This window comes from Crinia signifera, chromosome 11, assembly GCF_055691185.1.
Source record: "Crinia signifera chromosome 11, ASM5569118v1, whole genome shotgun sequence".
NCBI classification, from domain to species: Eukaryota; Metazoa; Chordata; class Amphibia; order Anura; family Myobatrachidae; genus Crinia; species Crinia signifera.
This window is the reverse complement of record NC_139227.1, coordinates 30,610,479-30,626,214: the sequence shown is the minus strand read 5'-3', so window position 1 is coordinate 30,626,214 and position 15,736 is coordinate 30,610,479. Positions and strand designations below refer to the sequence as shown.

The window sequence follows — 15,736 nt, the reverse complement described above, 5'->3', positions numbered from 1 at the left end:
TATGAACGGTGTGACTGTGCCAATACCTGCAGCTGTCTATCTACAATCCACAACATGCCCAGAGGAGCCAGCCTGGAGGAGAGACGCTGCTTCTACACATTCAATTTTAGCAGGATGCAGTTGAACGAGATCTTGTTTAGCAGGATGCAGTTTTTTAGGTCTACACATTTCATTTTATCAGGCTGCAGCAGGCTTGGGTATATATATCTTCTTAAGTAAGCATCCTGCTAAACGGCTCCTGTTCATCTGCATCCTGCTAAAATACAATGTGTAGACGCAGCCATAGATTTACATGTGCAGGCTCCATCCTGCCAAACAGGTCCTTCTAAAAGGGACCTGTCAAAACGAGATGTGTAGACGCAGCCTAAGATGATGCATTGTGCGCTCTAGTGAGGATCACCCGAGGGGGAATGCTTGATCAGACAAGATGTTAATATTCAATGTACCTTCCTGCTTCGCTTCGAAAATGAGGCAAAGCAGGAAGAGCTTTTCATCAAAGCGTACCCTTCCACTGCATAAACTAGTTGGTTCTCCGACCCCTTGCCTTTTTACATCCTGCTATCTAACCACCACCCACTTATTTGCACCTCTTGTAATTTGTTTGTCTCCCCTTCCTACTAGATTGTAAGCTCCTCCGAGCAGGGCCCTCTTCGCTCCTGTTGTCAAAGCCCACTTCTCTTCACATTTCACTCACAGCTCTCCTATACTCAAACACTCAGTGACCATCTTCGTCCACATTCTCATCTCCATCATTGGCCTCAAGCCTCTTATAGTATGTTGATTGAGTCCTCACTACTTATATTTAAGCTGTAATGTGTATTGAACTATTTGTACTCTATTTTTGTTATTTATTCAATGTTATGCCAAGTTTTTTCTCCCTGTACTGCTCCTTTGTACGGCACTGCAAAACACTTGTGGCGCCTTATAAATAATAAAGTGCAATAGCGGCACGGTCCATGCTATATTAATACATCTCCACACCCCCACCCCATGTGTGCTGACTAACTGCAGCACAAGATAGTCCTACTTTCTATCCTACATCTCATTATGGCTGATATTCAATTGCCTCCAATCCATTATTGGGGAAAATTGTTTTGTTGCAGGGCTATTCTATGAGCCTCGATAACGCGTCTTATCAGGGATTTTGTTTCCCCTGCCTCTGGCAGTCGAAGCTAAATCCCTGAAAACAGGTAAGCAAATTATCACAAAAATACATCCAATGATTGGACATTGCCTTTCTATCTATGGCTGAGAATGACACTCAACATCTTGACTGGCTGAGGTATTGTTGTCATAGAACAACGCGTTTTACCTTCCATTCTGGTGGCAGTTGTGCACCAAACCCCAGAGCAGGAAACAGCTTATCCCTGGAAGTGAAAGAAGAAACCATAGAACATAATACTTTAAGCATTAAATCATTCACAATATACATTATATTCATTTTATGAATTAGAACAAGATTATTTTAAAACCTTGAACAAAATAGATTTGCACATAACAAATCACAATCTTTGAATAATATTTGGATATAATATTACAAGCCCAGCGAGGAGCCCAACATTTAGATAGTCTGAGGAACCCTGAAGCAGTGTGGCCTATAAACACTGTTATGACCATTTGATATATGGAACGACGCATTTCACCTTGCTGTCTGGTGGCAGCTGTAATTACTAAACATCCTCATATTTCTCTTATTACCCTTTAGATAATGAAAGATGTAACATCCATTTCTGTCATTGACAGTGTCCGGTGTGCGTGGATCCTCACATAGGGCTGTGTGTTGCGGTCACTGAGTATTACCCATAATGCCATCTGTGCCTTCAGAAAGGAAGATTGGGTAGGATATGTCAACATTCACCATGTCGTGGTTGACCATGATGACAGTCATCATGTAGGCAGTAAAAAAAAATATGTTGACAAGATAGAATGTTGACACATTGTTCTTGGTGGGCTAACAGTGATCTACAGATGTTGCAATGCTCATCGTGACTGCTAGTTGCCATTTGGACCACCAAATTGCACCCGTAACTAGGATCACGGCATAAGTTGCGGCATAGCAGAGGCTAGATGAGGTTGACTCCATCCGTTGCTGCACCTTGCAACTCCCCTGGTGTCTTCCGAGTCCGAGGCGGTCATGTAACCTCCGATCCCCCATAATTCTGCTATCCCTAACTTTAGTACCTAACAACCCAACACCCCCTGCCCCCACCCTACAGACTAACTCCAACCCTTCCCAAACCACCAGATATGGTCCTAAAGGTCAGGCTGTGCGCCTTAGGTCAGCTACCAGATATGGTCCTGAGGGTGAGGCTGTGCGCCTTAGGTCAGCTCCAGATATGGTCCTGAAGGTCAGGCTGTGCGCCTTAGGTCAGTCAGCAGATATGGTCCTGAAGGTGAGGCTGTGCGCCTTAGGTCAGCCACCAGATATGGTCCTGAAGGTCAGGCTGTGCGCCTTAGGTCAGTCAGCAGATATGGTCCTGAAGGTGAGGCTGTGCGCCTTAGGTTAGCCACCAGATATGGTCCTGAAGGTCAGGCTGTGTGCCTTGGGTCAGCCACTATATATGGTCCTGAAGGTGAGATATATTGCATTGCAAACCTGCTTCCCAAAAGCCCTGCGGCCAGTTGGCGGGGTATCGCATGTGAGGGAAGCATTCTATACCTCGCAGTAATGTATGGCCACCATTAGAGTCAGATATACAGTAAGAGGCGGTGATGTCAGACGTTCCCAATACTATAAAATACCCATAAGATAAATATAGTATGGCCGCGCTTAGCGTGACTTATTATTTACAGTCATTTGAACCAAAAACAGCTTAAATGATGCAAGTCAGCAATATATTGGCCATTAGCAGTAACCTGACCCTATATACAAATTGTAACACAATCTATAATCTATGACGGGTGGTTACGGGTGGTCTAGCAACAAAGATCAATGAGCAGAAAGAGAGACACATTAATAAATGCTCTTAAGAACTCGTAATAAGTAGAAGACAGACCGTCCGTAACTCTAGCCTGAGAACAAAGGGGGCCAATTCAGACCACTCGGTGCGGGCCGAATTCCCTACCCTGGCCAATGTTTGTGGTTTGCGTATGTGAAAACCCCCGGAGCGAACGCCTTCAGCGAGTTTCACACTTGCCGGGGCATTTGCTAAATAGTGGACGGGAAGGGGGTGGTCATGTTGCGGGAGCAGGGGAACGCCCAGCGTTTTATGGGCGTGCCCATAGAAACGCTGAGCGTACCCCTGCAAACGCAGGCATGTCTAAGCCTGCTTAGGGGGGGGCGTCCGCCCTGAACACGTACAGAATAAAGGTGAGTCTAGATTGACTTATTTACGAATGGGGGGGAATCATTTGATGGTCGGAGACCATCGAATGATTTTTCTTACGCGTGTCGGCATGCGAGCTAATGTGTATGTGAACGCACCCACTCGCTTGCTAGTGAGGGGATGCAGGGGGTGGGCATTCGGCTGGTGGCGAATTTACATAGCCTTGCAAGCAGGTCGTAACCGGCTAAAAGATGGGTTCCCAGTTCACCCACTGTATAAGTCTATGTAGCCTGATATTATCTTTTGTGGTACTCTAAATTCAGGTCAAGCCACCCACAGTCAACCAAATCAGCACAGTGGATTCAACAGTGTATCATACCCACAGTGTTCCTGCTAGCACCCTGCACCTGCATAAACTCCTGCAGTTCCTCTACCCTGCCTGGGGTCGCGCGCTCTGCTGCTGTGCTTCTAGCACAGTGTGGTCTGTATTTCAGCACTGATATACCGACCAGACCTGTGCTAGAAGCATAACAGCAGATAGTGCTACAGCAGGGAGCTAGAATGAACACTAAAACCCTGTCCAATGAGAATCTTATTAGCAAGCTTATACGGTATGTGTACAATCTGCACACTCACATCTGAGGCTAGGGTTAGGAAATGACGCCAGGGCCAGCACTGCGCCAGCGGCGACCTTTATTACTTACGAATCATAATCCTGGATGATCTGCCCCACAGACCACAGTGCAGACAGGTACTCATTGGTGCCCAGAGGGTTGATGTGATGTAGGGAGGAGGGGTCTCTGGGATTTCCATTTGATGCTGTAAAGTCAATTCCCACCTAAACATAAAACAAGGTAAGGTTTGATATATAAATGACACTATTTCATAAAATATGTGTTCATATTTGTTTTGTATAAATCACAATGAAATAAACTTCTGAAGAAGCCGCCGAACCCCTAAGGAGGCGGGGGAACGCGTCATACCGCTAATTCTGACTGAGCAACCTCATCTCCGGAGTGCTAGAGAGACAAGAGCCCTGTTACCTGCAGTAAATCTCCTGGGTTTGGTAACCACACCACTTGCAATCTAACCCGGAGCCTGGATTTCCAGGAACTTTAAAAAGACTGCTGCAACACAGCCCCAAAAAACTGCACCGGTGCACATACAGCAGGTACAGAGAGTTCTCTCCCTTTGGATTTTTATATTTTATTTTTTCTCTCTCCCCCTCTCTTCATTTCCAATCTAAGAGAGGGGTACTAAATATATATTTTTACCTATTTTTTATATATATTTTTTCTTCATATTTTTCATTGTGTCTGGCCAGGCAAAATCGAATATATAAGGGAGCCACTAACCCTCCCCACCTATATATGGGATAAATAGAACATCCATACCCAATTGGTGTTGAATTAACCACACTGGATTTTGTCTGCAACTAATTGTGTTTTTATGAAATTGTGTTTTTTATCACTGGCCAGTGTTATATACTTTATGTGTATTTAAATAATTTTTTTAGTCTATTAATTATTTGGGTACTTGTTTCCTAGAAGGGCGGGCATCGCATGCCATTATAATGGCATGCGATGCGACGGCCCCGATTTTACATAGAAATGCATGGTAAAATGTAAATCGCGTCGGTCGCATTGCATGCGATGCGACCGCCGCGATTACCGATTTTACATAGGGAACAATGTTAAATGGCCCAATTGACCCGATTTTACATAGGGAACAATGTTAAATGGCCCACAGACCCCAAATAGCCACCCTGAAGTGTGAAATGTCCCCCCAATTGTTAACGCTACCCCACCATCAACGTCAACCCGAAGCATGGCGAGCGTAGCGAGCCCGCGTGGGGCGGCGGTACGCGTCCTCCGACCTTTTCATACCCCCACTATCCACGTCGGCGTGGAGTTGAGAATAGAAAGTGTTGGCGAGTGCAGCGAGCCACCAAGCCCGAAGCGTGGCGAGCGGACGTGGAATACGAGCCCGAAGCGTGGCGAGCGCAGCGAGCCCCGCGAGGGGACGCGGAATACATGTTAAGTAATCCGTGTCCGCTCGCCACGCTTCGGGCGCGTGTTCCGCGTCCCCTCGCGGGGCTCGCTACGCTTCGGGCTCACCACACTTTCTATTCTCAGCTCCACACCGACGTGGATAGTGGGGGTATGAAAAGGTCGGAGGACGCGTACCGCCGCCACTCGCCACGCTTCGGGTTGACGGTAACAATTGGGGGGGGGGGGGGGGCATTTCACACTTCAGGGTGGGTATTTGGGGTCTGTGGGCCATTTAACATTGTTCCCTATGTGAAATCGGGTCAATTGGGCCATTTAACATTGTTCCCTATGTAAAATCGCGTTGGTCGCATCGCATGCGATTTTTTGGCCGCATGCGATGCGACCGACGCGATTTTTTTCCTTGCAATGCCTAAGATCAAAATCGTGGGCGCCCTTCTAGGAAACAAGTACCAATATTTGCATTAATTCATATATATATTGTTTCCAGCGCGTTATATGTTTTTTCTTTGAAACTTCATAAGAGACAGTAACCCTATTGTGGCTTTTATCTCTCATACACACACATACACACACACACACACACACACGACCCATCTGCGCGCTTACACTCTATTTTTGGCGATGCAGATTTCCACAATTGTCTGTGTAGCTTAATGTTCTCTGATTTTAACCACTATTTGCTTTGATATCTCATAATGATTTGCGATAATTATTAGGTTGCAGTTTCCCACCAGAACTTCACGTTCTGCGCATTCAGCAGCATTACAACATCTGGGGCAATGAAAGAGAATCTGCGTGAGAAGTACAAAGCTGTTCTCTGGCCTTCAGTAGTTGAAGAGTTTTTCAAGCCAACCAGAATAAAACAAAATAAGTAAAAAAGTAGACACATGAGGGGGGGGGGGGGATTCAATTGCTTTACGCCGGAAGCAAGCAGGTAGCGACCAAAGGAGCCGTTCTAAATCTACTGGCCAGCTACATTTTACATTGTCTTTTAGAGTTGGACTCGCGAGACCCTCAGTATAACTTATCCAGGTGAAAATTTAGCATCATGTGGGTACTCTCCGTGCTCTAAATAAAAAACCGTGTGGGTGTGCCCGAGGCTCTAAATTAAAAACCGTGTGGGTGTGCCCCAGGCTCTAAATCAGAACCGCGTGGGTGTGCCCGAGGCTCTAAATCAGAACCGAGTGGGTGTGCCCGAGGCTCTAAATCAGAACCGCGTGTGTGTGCCCGAGGCTCTAATTCAGAACCGCGTGGGTGTGCCCGAGGCTCTAATTCAGAACCGCGTGGGTGTGCCCCAGGCTCTAAATCAGAACAGCGTGGCTGTGCCCCAGGCTCTAAATCAGAACAGCGTGGCTGTGCCCCAGGCTCTAAATCAGAACAGCATGGGTATGCCCGAGGCTATAAATCAGAACAGAGTGGCTGTGCCCCAGGCTCTAAATCAGAACAGCGTGGCTGTGCCCCAGGCTCTAAATCAGAACAGCGTGGCTGTGCCCCAGGCTCTAAATCAGAACAGCGTGGGTATGCCCGAGGCTCTAAATCAGAACAGCGTGGCTGTGCCCCAGGCTCTAAATCAGAACAGCGTGGGTATGCCCGAGGCTCTAAATCAGAACAGCGTGGCTGTGCCCCAGGCTCTGAATCAGAACAGCATGGGTATGCCCGAGGCTCTAAATCAGAACAGCGTTGCTGTGCCACAGGCTCTAAATCAGAACAGCGTGGCTGTGCCACAGGCTCTAAATCAGAACCGCGTGGCTGTGCCCGAGGCTCTAAATCAGAACTGAGTGGGTGTGCTCGAGGCTCTAAATCAGCACCTGGCAGGTGTCCTCCAGGCATCCAGAAAGAGACAGAAAGTTACACCTGGACCGCAGGCACTATTAGAATAGTGCTACTGTAACAGTGTAAGGTGTACAATGCTGCATCAATAGCTCTTTACCTGATTGGGCAATGTGTAGCAGCGCAACCGCACCACCTGCACTGTCTTACGCATCTGCTGTAAACAGTAATCATTTGTCTTAAATAACTTTATTAACATTCCCGGCTCTTGGCGCTGGACTCTAAAGCACAGTATTAGGAAGGCTGTGCTACAGCGGATGACAACCCAGGGCATGGCGTTCATGTATTATACACGAGTATGATGTGCTTTGATAAATAAAGGTTAATCATATTCTCTGTGATAATACAAGGGCAGGCTGATAAAGAACCAGCATGAGGAACCAGAGGGGAGGGAAGGCTACAGGGATAGGATTTTAAAGCTTATTTTATCAGATGAAACCAGCTACCCTGTGATAATGGAAATATACTTTATTCCATATAAAATGCTGCTAAAATCACCCACAGCTCTAATAAGAACATACATAGGGAAGCCCAGCCCTAATGCAGCACTACCTCTAGAGTGCCAGCTGCTGATATATCAATGATCATGTATATTAAAATTCGACACAAAAAATGGTCGACATGCCAATGGTCAACATAGGAAAATGTCGACAAGTTTTTCATGATTTTTTTTTTTACAGACTTGTTCTTACTTCACAATTCATGTCAGCATTGAGTGAGATTATATTAGTGTGCCGAACGCCGTGAGGCACCATACCTGCAGCAAGGCTAGCGAAGTTCGCCATGTGATGAGATGGGTTACTGTGGGTAAATGCTGACAGACACCAAAAAAAACAACTCATGCCAATCTTTGCCTGTGTCGAGCATTGGTATGCCAACATTTTCCTTGTGTCAGTGTCGACCTAGAGCATGGCAAAAAAATGTCATGTGTCGAGCAATAGTGGTCGACCTATTGGCTGTTGACATAGAACAGGCCTGGCCAAACTGTGGCTCTCCGGCTGTTGTGAAACTACACATCCCAGCATGCCTTGCCATACTTTTAGCATTCCCTAATAGCAAAACTGTGGCAAGGCATGATGGGACTTGTAGTTTCACAACAGCTGGAGGGCCATAGTTTGGCCAGGCCTGCACTAGATGCACAACCTCATTATGTAATTGTACATTGGCGACTGTCACACACATAAACTGAAGATCTGCAGCATTGTGTGTTCTGTAAATTATATATACACACACACACATACACACACATACAGGTACTGTAGCCAGTATCCGGGCTGATCATAGACAGACTCATCATAGACAGTCATATGGGTGACCACTAATGGTCGATAGTCAAAACATTGACAGGGTCTAAAGGTCGACAGGAAAAAGGTTGACAGCAAAAAAGATCAACAGCAAATAAGATCAACAGCAAAAAGGTTGGCAGGAAAAAGGATGACATGCCTTTTTTTACTAAATTTTCAGCCGACATGTGCCGACAGGCGGTATTTCATACTCTACCATCCTCTATGGGGTGGAGGGAGAATATAATAGTGTGCCAAGCGCAGCAAGCCATGCGAGGGGACGCGGTACACTTAGACAGTGTCCATGGGTGTCTGTGTCAACATAGATACCCTAAAAACATTAAAAATCATGTCGACCTTTTTCCATGTAGACCTTTTGGATGTCGACCTTTTGACCCTGTTGATATGATTGTTCACCTAGACACTGTAGCTGTTTTATACCATAACCACTGTAGCCATAGAGAGGGAAAGCAGAAGGACTTACTGTGAACATCAGCTGACAACCCCCCAGTATGTAGTCCAGGAAGGAGTAATCTCTTGTGATCTGAAAGACACACACGCGTGTAACATTAGGAAGAATGTATGTAACATACATATGTGTCCATATACAGCTGCTCTATTGAACACAACTGTTCAGACTGATATCATGTCTTCACATAAACTCCTGTCCCAGATAACAGAGGAAGGTCGCCTTAAATGGAATGGAGATTATGTCAATCTGTAATAACCCCCCACCCCATACTTGCCCGGAGACGTGACTCTCTGTAGCAGTGATTCGTGGCTCTTCGGGGGAGGGACTAAAATGCCACAATTTGCATCACTTTAGCCTCGCCCCCTCCCTGAAGAGCAGTGAATGACTGTATTTTACTGGCAAAGTGGGGGATGATGTGGCTGGCCAGGAATTTGGGAGGATTGCCCACCCTTCCAGGGGGCCTGTGGGAGGACCCGATTTTTGGGAGCCTCCTGGCCATTCTGGGAGGGTAGGTAAGTATGCCCCATCCCCTCTCCAATATTTCATAAAAAAGTAGTGTGTGGGTGCAGGATGGGCACGCTTGCGAATAGTATTTTGCACCAGTTGATAACTCAAGACACGATCCAGACATCTAATAATACGCTCAGGTTTAGGTCTTCAAAGGTCAAGCACAAAATAAACATTGTAGGGCTAGGACTCCGCTGGTCTCAGGAAAGACCGCACCACGGGAAAGACATTGCTTTAAGATGGTCGGTATATGGTCATTAGGTTGACAGCAATAAGATTGAGATGCAGGGTGTGGTACAGGGGTCCGACAGTCGGGATCCCGACAGTCATTAGCCCAACGTCAGAATCCCGACTGGCCGGACCCAGACAGCATGGTGAGCGCAACAAAGCCCCTTGCGGGGTCGCTGCGCTCGCCACATGAGCCACCTATTCTATTCTCCCTCTATGGGGGTCGTGGACCCCCACGAGGGAAAATAGCAGGTGGCCGTCGGGAACCCGGCTGTCAGTGTTTTGACAGTCGCTGATCCCGACGTCGGGTAAATGCCTGTTGGGATCCCGACGTCGGGTAAATGCCTGTTGGGATCCCGACTGTCGGGACCCCTTCCGGCACCCTGAGATGCATTGGGTTGACCACTATAAGTTGACAATATCTGAAGGTCAACAAGGGGTTAGGTGGACACGGTCAATAGGTCAACACATGAATTAGGTCAACATGGGGAACGTCGACATGGAATTTATCACTTTTTATAAGCCGACGTACTGACAGACGGTATTGCATGCCCTACCATCCACAAGGGCGTGGAGGAAACAGTGAAGCCGCAAGCCATGCGACCTGTATATCAGTGATCTTTGACAATTAAACAGAGACAAAAAAGGACTTTTAAAGAGACTTAAAAATTGTGGACAACCCCCTTCACATTTACGCCTCATTTTCATTTCTGCTTTGGAACCAAAATCCAGAGATTTAAAAATGAACATTCTCCGCTGAACACCTTATGGGGTAAGTGAGTTTGGGGGGTGGAGGCTATTTGTGAGCTTCCGGTAAGGGACTCACATTACTCAATGTAACGGAAGACTTTCAGAGTGTCCTTTATACACAAAGCATATACAGTATATGAACCCATTAAGGGCCAATTCATTTACCCGCTTCGGCCAGCAATCCAGAATGGCATTTTGCTGCCGGAAACATCTGTGCACAGGACAAAGGGCGGGATTCTCTAAACTAAAAATGCGGTAAAAACTCCGTTATCAGGGTTTTTACCGCATTTTGGGATGTTGTAAGCATCCCCCGCAGGGTTACCGCGGCATCGCCAGAAAAATCTGGCGATGCCCCATAGAAGCCAATGGGCTTCTATCGCAACCCTCCGCCGCCCTGCGCCGACCCCCCGCATCGCCCCCTCACCTGTGTCCGGGCAGCACAGCGCAGTGCTGCCCGGACCTGTGACCTCCTCCCTGCACTGATCCTCTTCCGGGTGCAGGGAGGAGGAGAGCTCGGCGCAGCAGCAGCAGCGCCGGGTGTGGGAGGGAGGGGAGAGCCGCCGGGACCTGCTGGGACCCGGCGACTCTCACCGCAAAGGACAGCTCTTAACGCAAGAGCTGTCCTTTGCCTTAATTATCGCATATGTTAGAACATATGCGATAATTAAATATGCGATGGGCGGCGAAAGGGGGCGGAGATTCTTAGAGAATCTCCCCCAAAGAGTGGCATTGAGCCTGCAGACACGCCTCTGGAACCTACCAATGAATGGGCCCCTAGTGGTGGTTTGTGTGTAGCTGGGACACACAGAGTCCAGGATAAAGCCCAAGAAACACTAATGGCCAGTAATTTCCTTACCTTACAGGATTTAATGATGATTACCCCAGAGTTTTTGTAGTTCCGCTTTTTCTTTTGCTTCTTTGGATTAATACAGTCAATTTCTACCTGAAATGAGTACCACAAATTCATTCACAGACATGTGACAGTCAGAGAATTGTTAACTCGTAAACAAAAAACAGGGGGGTTATTCAGAACTGTTCCTATAGTCGCTCATGCACTTGTGCACACCTCCGGAGTGAATGGCTTTGGTGAGTTATTCACTTGTTGGTGTGTTCGCAAAATGAGTGACAGGCAGGAGGCGGTCACTAGGGTCCGCCCAGCGTTTCAGGGGCGTGCCCACAATTTGGTGTTACACAGGACATTACAATGCAACCAGAGGGAGGGGAGTTTACTCACAGACTTGGCATCACGAGCTTCACACATTTTTATGGCTGTGGTCAGAAATTCCCCTATAAAATCATGTCCTCCATCATTGTCATAATCAAAGCACACGACCTGTGGAAATAACACCAACAACATTACTGAGAGAAACCTGAAAGACAACTTAGTACTTATTAAAAATAACATGGTGGCCACCATATACCCATGGGTAAGCATACAGCAGACAGGCTCAGAACACCAATTGTAAAAACGGAGGGTGCTCTGCCACTTCCAGTCCTCCGTGTGTCCACTCTCAGAGCCCAAGACCAGTAAAAGGCGCTGTCATGTGCTCAGTGTGAAGCTGTTTTCATCTGTGAAGAGCACAGGGCACCAGTGGCGAATTTGCCAATCGGTGTTCTGTGCTAAAGGCCAAACGTCCTGCACGGTGTTGGGCTGTAAGCACAACCCCCACCTGTGGATGTCAGGCCCTCATAGCACCCTCATGGAGTCTGTTTCTGACCATCTGACATGCACATTTGTGGCCTACTGGAGGTCATTTTGCAGGGCTTTGGCAGTGCTCCTCCTGTTCCTCCTTGCACAAAGGTGGAGGTAGCGGTCCTGCTGCTGGGTTGTTGCTCTCCAACGGCCTCCTCCACGTCTCCTGATGTACTGGCCTCTCTCCTGGTAGCGTCTCCATGTTCTGGACACTACACTGACAGACACAGCAAACCTTCTTGCCACAGCTCGCATTGATGTGCCATCCTGGATGAGCTGCACTACCTGAGCCACTTATGTGGGTTGTAGACTCCGTCTCATGCTACCACTAGAGCAGTAGTTCCCAACCCTGGTCCTCAAGTACCCCCAACAGTACATGTTTTCCAGGTCACTCAGCAGGTGCACATTTTAAAAGATCCACAGGTGGAGCTAATTATGTCACTTGTGATTCTGTGTGGAGACCTGGAAAACATGCACTGTTGGGGGTACTCGAGGACCAGGGTTGGGAACCACTGCACTAGAGTGAAAGCACTGCCAGCTTTCAAAAGTGACCAAAACATCAGCCAGAAAGCATCGGAGCTGAGAAGTGGTCTGTGGTCACCGCCTGCAGAACATCTCCTTTATTGGGGGGGTCTTGTTAATTGCCTATAATTTCCACCTGTTGTCTATCCCATTAGCACAACAGCATGTGAAACTGATTGTCAATCAGTGTTGCTTCCTAAGTGGACAGCTTGATTTCACAGAAGTGTAATTGACTTGTAAGTGTTCCCTTTATTTTTTTGAGCAGTGTATATTTAAGGTAGATTTAAAAAACAACAACTTGTGAATGTCTGAACCAAATTATTGTTTTGGAATCGGGATCATTGATGCACATTTACCTTTATGGGCTTCTCAATGTCCCCATTGCAGAGTGACTGTAAGGGTACAGTAAATGGCTTCCACACAGGGTCCAGAGTGTATTTTATGACCTGAATGTAAAAAAAAAAATAGATAACCATTGTTTATCCTGTTGGTGCTGTTCTATCAGTCTAATTATCACATATAAAATACTGTCACTCCTGGGATCACTGGGTGTCTGTTTATTCGTAAACTCAATCAGTATGCACCAGTTTTTGGCCTCTGGACGCCAGGCCATCCCGAGAACTGCTGTATAGCAGCCCCTAATCGGAAGGGACGGGCAGGTGCATGGCTGCATAGCGCTACCTCTAACATCACGCTGCACAGCAGCACAGCCCTGCGCAAAAAGTCAAAAGCAAAATGCGTATTTTGATTCCAAAATACCAGGATTGGAGGCTCCAATTCTGTGATTAAAATCCCGGCAATTGTTGCTCTAAAGGCCCCCATACAGTCCTAAGGACAAGTCGGACCTGATTGTCCAGGCAGCTCCCCGGGAGGGGTCACGCGCGATTAGGCACTTCCTGTGGCAAGTTTTGCATGTGATAAATCACCGGAGGTGCAGGGGGTGGCAGACGCCGGCGAAGGGACCAGGGAGCCAGGCAGTAGGCGCACAAAAAAAACACCAAAACCCATACAAACGAATGGGAAGTCACTGATTGGCTGAGACATCTCTCAGCCATCATAAATGACCACACAGTGGGGAATGTTATCGGCGGAGGTGCCTGGCACCCTGTCCCCTTCCTGGCTGGCTCGCCTGCTTCCGCCGCACGACTTCGGGCTGCACATTAGATTTCACATCACCAAAATAACCCGGGTTGCTGACATAATGACCCGGGTCGAGGTGCATTGTGAAAGCACCAAACCTTAGTACCCACGTCGAGCAACCCGGCTAAACCTGGGTTATAACAAGAGTTAAACCCGGATCACCCTCTGTATAATGGGCCATCTGGGTTTAATGTGAGAGCAGCAGGTAAGATAGGATGTGAGAGCAGCAGGTAAGATAGGATGCGAGCGCAGCAGGTAAGATAGGATGCGAGCGCAGCAGGTAAGATAGGATGCGAGCGCAGCAGGTAAGATAGGATGCGAGCGCAGCAGGTAAGATAGGATGCGAGCGCAGCAGGTAAGATAGGATGCGAGCGCAGCAGGTAAGATAGGATGCGAGCGCAGCAGGTAAGATAGGATGCGAGCGCAGCAGGTAAGATAGGATGTGAGCGCAGCAGGTAAGATAGGATGCGAGCGCAGCAGGTAAGATAGGATGCGAGCGCAGCAGGTAAGATAGGATGCGAGCGCAGCAGGTAAGATAGGATGCGAGCGCAGCAGGTAAGATAGGATGTGAGAGCAGCAGGTAAGATAGGATGTGAGCGCAGCAGGTAAGATAGGATGTGAGCGCAGCAGGTAAGATAGGATGTGAGCGCAGCAGGTAAGATAGGATGTGAGCGCAGCAGGTAAGAGATTATATCCTATATAATAGAAGCAGGCAAGGAAGATATGAGCACATGTGACGAGATCAGACTGCTCTGGCCTGGTCATATTACGTGTCATCACATAAAAAACATCATTTATACACTACGTGGTATGTGCCGTATTCATGTCCCCGACCTATACTCCCTCTCCATATTCCAACAAATTAAGATTGTAAAATAGAAAATACTTAGAGTAAATCACCTCTGTTCTATGGACCAGCATCCACTTCCCGTCATCCCCTTGTTTGTAGAATTCTAAAAACGGATCCGACTTTCCAAATAAGTCCTGGTGAGATAAAGTTAACAATTTCCTTAGGCTGTAAATCAGCATACGAAGAGATTCGTCAGACTAATGATTATCTGTTGCCAAATTGCAGCGTCTAATTGGATAACAAGTAGTAGCGCTATCCCTACAGGCATTAATAATTCATTGTGACATGTTAACAATGTGTACTGTCACCTTTTTGTCCAGCTTCCTCCCGGCCATGGAGAGTGTGATCACTCTGTTATCCGACAGCTCTTGGGCAATGATCTGGAAATGTACATAAACAAAAGCAGATTTTCACCTCTTGCGGCTTTATTATATATTTAAGAAACCAGCAAACACCGCTTGCGCTTTTCTAACACAATACTGTAATCTGGAAAAGGTTTGCACATCTTTAATAATATTGAGCATACACACTACCCATTTAAAAAAGGTGCCGGACAGGGTCCCGACAGCCAGTCAGTGTATTGACAGCCGGGATCCCGACAGCCGTCGGCTATTTTCCCTCGTGGGGGTCCATGACGCCCATAGAGGGAGAATAGAATTGGTGGTGAGCGTAGCGAGCCACCGTGCCCGCAGCGCGGCGAGCCCGCAAGGGGCTTAGTTGCGTTCACCATGCTGTCTGGGTCCGGCCAGTGGGGATCCCGATGTCGGGCTAATGTTGCTCATTATATAAACACGTTGATCGGTTATCTCTCTTTGGGCGAGATGTACTAAGCCTAAAAAGGCATACACACGGAGCACATTTTTGCTATTTTCTAAGCAATCTGACTAGATTGCTTATTTATTTATTAACAGTTTATTAACAGTTTCTTATATAGCGCATACATATACCGCAGCGCTTTACAGAGTATAGTTGAACATTCACATCAGTCCCTGCCCCAGTGGAGCTTACAATCTATATTCCCTACCACATATACAGACAGACATTCTAGGCTTAATTTATTGGGAGCCAATTAGCCTACCAGTATATATTTGGATTGTGGGAGGAAACCGGAGTACCCGGAGGCGACCCACGCAAGTACGGGGAGAATATACAAACTCCACACAGTTAGGGCCATGGTGGGAAA

At 47.2% G+C, this 15,736-nt stretch overlaps 1 protein-coding gene across 1 annotated transcript in view; it reads right to left on the bottom strand.

The window, feature by feature from the left end:
* CPNE2 (copine 2) overlaps positions 1–15,736 on the bottom strand; it is an 80,781-nt gene that overhangs the window by 3,169 nt on the left and 61,876 nt on the right. Inside the window, exons 5-12 of the mRNA XM_083164796.1 lie at positions 14,862–14,933; positions 14,604–14,687; positions 12,920–13,009; positions 11,583–11,681; positions 11,205–11,291; positions 8,876–8,935; positions 3,971–4,104; positions 1,313–1,367 (exon numbers count right to left, since the gene is read on the bottom strand). Of these exons, the coding sequence (XP_083020922.1) occupies positions 1,313–1,367; positions 3,971–4,104; positions 8,876–8,935; positions 11,205–11,291; positions 11,583–11,681; positions 12,920–13,009; positions 14,604–14,687; positions 14,862–14,933 (681 nt within the window). The remainder of the gene's footprint in view (positions 1–1,312; positions 1,368–3,970; positions 4,105–8,875; positions 8,936–11,204; positions 11,292–11,582; positions 11,682–12,919; positions 13,010–14,603; positions 14,688–14,861; positions 14,934–15,736) is intronic.